Genomic DNA, 5952 nt, shown 5'->3' on the forward strand with positions numbered 1-5952 from the left:
TTGTGAAATAATTATGTGAAAAAATTATGCATCACAATTTAATGAACGTTTACCAAAATCATTTTGAGCAGCCATTTGATAAACTTCTTTGACAAATTTTGAATTCAAAAAAAAAAAAAGGATAGTTTATGTATATAGAAGAGAATCACAAGAGAGGGTATTTTTAAGAGATTGTGAAATAATTATGTGAAAAAATTATGCACCACAATTTAATGAACGTTTACCAAAATCATTTTGAGCAGCCATTTGGTAAACTTCTTTGACAAATTTTGAATTCAAAAAAAAAAAAAAAAAAGAAAGAACAGTTTAAGAAAAAGGAGTTATGTATATAGAAGGGAATTACAAGAGAGGATATTCATAAGAGATTGTAAAATAATTATGTGAAAAAATTATGCATCATGTTCGTTTTGAGTTCAAAAAAAAAAAAAGAAAGGATAATTTAAGAAAAAGGATATATATAGAAGGGAATCACAAAAGAGGATATTTATAAGAGATTGTGAAATAATTATGTGAAAAAATTATGCACCACAATTTAATGAATATTTACAAAATCATTTCCAGCAGCCATTTGGTAAACTTCTTTGACAAATTTTGAATTCAAAAAAAAAAAGAAAGGATAATAAAAGGATTTAAAAAAAAGGAGTTATGTATATAGAAGGGAATTACAAGAGAGGATATTCATAAGAGATTGTAAAATAATTATGTGAAAAAATTATGTATCACGTTCATTTTGAGTTCAAAAAAAAAAAAAAAAGAAAGGATAATTTAAGAAAAAGGAGTTATGTATATAAAAGGGAATCACAAGAGAGGATATTCATAAGAGATTGTGAAATAATTAATTAAAAGCTCTGAATAGTTGGTATTAATATTTTTTTTTCTCATTTTCTTATATAAAGCTCTTATTTTTCTTTTTTTAAATATGTTGTTTAACATAAGCAAGGCAAAAAAGTTTCGAAACACAATGGTACATGATACTTGTCGAATAATTTATTAAGGCACTTAATAGCCGAGTTCTCTCATGGGTTGTCACGGTGCGTTTACTTTCCCGTCTTGGCTCGAGAGCGTTTTAAGCTCGTTTGGCATTTCAGACACCCTGTATAAATAGATGCACTTTGCTCCTACAAAAGGCACTTTCTTTTTCGACTGACTCGCTACGGACCTACGACACTAACCGATTTGTATCACGCAATTTTATCATCGTGAACGCCAGTCGATCTTTATTGTATATATATATATANTAAATCATTTGTATAATCATTTTTCTTAATCATAAATCTTATAAATATTCTAAATAATATGAATCGTCGAGTTTTATATAAGTATCTTTAAATAAATAGAGAGAGTTTACAACATCATATATAACAATTATTTACTCGGGGATCTTGAATCTCGAGAAATATAATAAACATATATTTCCATACAAACCTGATAAGACACTTACGTTACATACGTGTATAATTTAAATAACTCTATATCCTTAAGGCTAGTTTACATTATATCTTTGATACAAACATTCGAACGAATGTATCTTATTTATTTATTTCGTATATCTTATTTAAACGTAACTCGTTAAGTTAACTCGTATAAATTCATTCATTCTTCAGTGTAAAAACTTATCTTCTATCACCTGACACGTTATTATCACGTTACTTTGGTATCGACGAATCAACGAACGCTCCACTAATTTTCTCCAATTTTAATAACTTTTTGCTTCCTTCTTTCTTTCTTTCCCCTTCTTCTTCTCCTTCTTTCTTTTTCATCTTCGATTTAATAGATAATTATTTTTATCCACTACTCGAACTACGATCACAACGATTCACAAATTTCACCGTGTCATTCTCCGATTCTCAGGGAGGAAGGATGATCCGAATTACCGTGGCCCGTGGTACAATGACGGCCCAGGATGAGAATGATGAGGATAGTGGATGGAATTCATGTGCGCAGTCGGTTGCCCATGGTGTCCCGCGTATGGCCAAGGCCCGGCTGCGGTTGCTCCGTAAAATTGATGATGCTCTTGGCCCGATGATATGCTTGGAATTTGCACTGTGGGTATAGCGTTCACGTAGTTGGACGACAAAACGCTGCCACTTCCTGTCGCGGCCCTCTTCGCCGGATTCTGCATCCCCGGGACAACCGCGACCGGCTCGCACTCGTCCGACTCGCAATCCCGAAAACCTTTCGCGAACGGATTGCTCGCGATCTTCAGCTGCGTGATACGATGATTCTGATAAGCGGTGACGGCGGTGAATCGCGTCTCGGGAAAGGTGAACGTTTTGAAATTCTCGGTCCGTGGATCCGGGGCAGAGCCCGGTGGCGAGGGCGCCACCACTACGTGGCATCGTGGCTGATATCGATGCATCGAATTCAAGATTATCTGCAAACATTGATGAATCGAATTGAAACGAATTTATTAGTTAACCTAAAATTTTTTTCTTTCGCAAGAAATCATGCGATTATAACGATATGTGTATAATCGGGATAATAATAAAATAATAATAATAATAAATAATAATAAAAAGAGAAAAAGAGAAGAGGAAAAGGGAAAAGAGGAAAGAGACGAATTTATTAGTTACTAATTAACCTAAGATTTTCTCTATAGCGATATGTGTATAATCGGAATAATAATAAAAAAATAATAATAATAAGTAATAATAAAAAGAGAAAAAGAGAAGGGGAAAAGGAAAGAGAGGAGAGAGACGAATTTATTAATTACTAGTTAACCTAAGATTTTCTCTTTCGCAAGAAATCATGCGATTATAGCGATATATGTACAATCGAAATAATAATAAAAAAAAAATAATAATAAATAATAACAAAAAAAGAAAAAGAGAAAAGGAAAACAGGAAAGAGAAGAGAGACGAATTTATTAGTTATTAGTTAACCTAAGATTTTTCTCTCGCGAGAAATCATGCGATTATAGTGATATATGTACAATCGAAATAATAATAAAAAAAATAATAATAAGTAATAATAAAAAGAGAAAAAGAGAAAAGGAAAACAGGAAAGAGAAGAGAGACGAATTTATTAGTTATTAATTAACCTAAGATTTTTCTCTCTTTCGCGAGAAATCATGCGATTATAGTGATATATGTATAATCGCATATATAGTGATATATGTATAATAATAATAAAAAAAATAATAAATAATAATAATAATAATATAATAATAATAATAAAAGAAAAAGAGAAGAGAAAAGGAAGAGAGAGACGAATTTATTAGTTAACCTAAGATTTTCTCTTTCGCAAGAAATCATAATGCATGCGATTATAGCGATATATGTGTAATCGGGATAATAAAAGGAAGAGAAAAAGAGAAGAGGAAAGGGGGAAAGGGGGAAGAGGGCGAAAAAAGAGAGGAAAAAAAAAAAAGAAAGGCACACGTGAGGATCTTCCTTCTCTGAAAGAGGAAGGACTACCGCAGGGGGGCGGTCACAATGTTTGACAGCCACAAGAGACTCGGTGACTAATTAGTGTAAAAACTAACCCCCCCCGATTTTCTTCAGCAATCCGACACCCTCGTCCTTCCTCTTGCACACACTTACCGCGGCATATGCTAGGGCATGTGTTTCTTTGAATACACGGAAAAAGGAGTGCTGGATGGGAGGGGGGAGGGGGAGGCAGAAAGAGAGAAAGAAGAGTCATCCTCACGATGCGTACGGTGTGTGTGGCCTAACCTAAAATCTCTTTGGACGATTGCGATTTTTCCTCCTTTTTTTTTTTTGTTCTTTTTCCTCTTTCTTTTTTCTCTACTTTTTATTCATTAATATCATTCGATCACGTTTCATTTCTTAAATATTCTTAAATTTCATTATTCTTAAATATATATTTCTTTTTTCTTCTTATTAAAAAGCGATAACATTCGAACAGTTATGTTCATTCGCTTTGAAAATACGAAACCGCCAATTAAGAGAGTGAAATCGTTAAGCGTTTCAACGCTGAATTCCAATTTTTTTTTTTTTTTTTATAAAACCCGGTGGTACGCGTTTTCGAGCGCAATTAAGGGAACAAACTGTTCCATAGCGCGTGAAAGAAGGGATCCCTCTTTCCTCTACGAGTCAAAATTTTTTCCGCGCGGAAAGCAATAAATTTTCGTGTGGAACGCGAGTTACAAAGCTTTTCGTATTTTGACAGTGCGCGGTGTTCACAAAATAAAATCCATCCGATCAAAACAATCTCGTGTTTATCTCGTATTTATCTTCTTTTGTCGAATAATTTATGTGTGAAATTTCTATTTTTTTTTTTTTTTTTTTTTCTATAAGAATTATTAAACTCTAAGTAAATAGTATAAATCGAATTTTCGAATAAATCTGTTCGTTAAAATTTATCGATTTATTGATTCGCGTTTAGAATAATCCACGATGTCACCACATGCTCGTGTAAATTTTGAAATAAATGTATCATGATCAAGAGCAACCAAATTGATATCAATCCCGAGAGGATAAATCGCGACATCTCGTTCAACAACGAGAATCGAACCGTTTTGTGCACCGTCCTTTCACCGATCAACAACTTGACTGAATCGATCGATGATGAATTCATTAATCAGCATGCCAATACCGATTCACCGCACGCCGAATCATTTTACTTGCAACGCTTGCCTGACACGTATGAATTTGGCACGAATACATAGGAACGATTATTTTTGGCGCAGCACTGCAGGTGCATTAGGACACAATGAAGAGGAACGAGGGTTAAGAAGAAGAGTCTTCCCCGAGTCTTGATGTTACAGCGTAAAAAAAAAAAAGAATAATAAGAAAAATTTATTTTTCATTTTTCCATACTCTGCGTATATCTATCTATTCTGTAACGTACGAGTAAATTTTTCATTCGAAATAATTCGATTCGATTCGATGAATAATATAAATTTAATTACCGATAAAAACTTTTAAAACGTACGAAAAATTACGATGACGAGTTTCAAATTTTTCTATTCGAAATAATTCGATTCGATTCGATAAATGATATAAAAAATATAATTTTTGAAAACGCACGAGTAAATTTTTCCATTCGAAATAATCCGATTCGATTCGATGAATAGAATTATATAAATTTAATTACCGATAAAAAACGTAACTTTTGAAACGTACGAGAAACTACGATTTTCAAATTTTTCTATTGGAAATAATTCGACTCGATTCGATGAATAATATAAATTTGGTTACCGATAAAAAAAACTTTACAAAGTTTTACATTTTCCCGTATGGCGTATTTATAAATTTCCCGTGGTATCGCGGAGTGAAAAATTCTTCCACGCTGGCAATCCTTTTCGAAAGTCGTAAACACGTCGAAATCGTTTCGCCGTCTTTTTCCCAGGCTTCTACGAGGTTTAGTTTATATTACATATGTTTACGTTACTTTACGGTGCGGTACAGTTTCCATTGGCGTTCTTCGTGGCGACAGGAGAACAGGATTAATAAGGCGCGGACAAGAGAAGATCTAAAGAGTATACAAAGTGAGAGGTGTGCTCGGTGTAGAAATACGACTAAAGCTAATGATAGACTTCTGATATTAGCGATCGCAACTTTAAACAGTCTACCAGTGCACGCAGGTACGTGGGAATCAATGAAACAACCGATTTGTCGAATCGCCTTCCCGCCTTGATCGTGATTTTATTCCTGAAATTATATCCATTTATCACGGAAAGGATTCTGAAAGAAGTACGGAGTCAATGACTCGTTGGCCACGCGATAATGTTCCATCTGCCAACAAGGCATAAATCTGAGGAACGTGTTAAAACAATTATTGCTACTAATTACTCGTAAGACTATAATAGCTTCTAATGGAACCATATCTCATTGTCGTACTTTGTAACCGGTATATCCATTCAACATTAATTTTTTTTAACTTCGTTCAAAAACGTTCATTCGATCGCGAATACTTTTTTTCCTCGCTCGATTCGAACGTGTTCGAAAAAAACTGCGTATATATATATATATATATATATATATATAT

The 5952-nt window shown here is 33.5% G+C and overlaps 1 protein-coding gene across 3 annotated transcripts in view; it reads right to left on the bottom strand.

Moving 5' to 3' along the window:
* Positions 1-902: 902 nt before the first annotated feature.
* The window catches only part of LOC102670954 (T-box transcription factor TBX10-like), a 7808-nt gene continuing 2758 nt past the window's right edge, over positions 903-5952 (bottom strand). For 2 of the 3 annotated variants that reach the window (XM_031513585.1, XM_031513586.1), the window contains exons 4-5: positions 1875-2374; positions 1754-1800 (exon numbers count right to left, since the gene is read on the bottom strand). In XM_031513585.1, the coding sequence (XP_031369445.1) occupies positions 1785-1800; positions 1875-2374 (516 nt within the window). In that variant the 3' untranslated portion in view covers positions 1754-1784. Of the gene's footprint in view, positions 1168-1425; positions 2375-5952 lie in introns of those variants that run through there. The other variant, XR_004151407.1, reaches the window with a different exon arrangement.

This window comes from Apis dorsata, unplaced genomic scaffold, assembly GCF_000469605.1.
Source record: "Apis dorsata unplaced genomic scaffold, Apis dorsata 1.3 scaffold_681, whole genome shotgun sequence".
Taxonomy (NCBI): domain Eukaryota; kingdom Metazoa; phylum Arthropoda; class Insecta; order Hymenoptera; family Apidae; genus Apis; species Apis dorsata.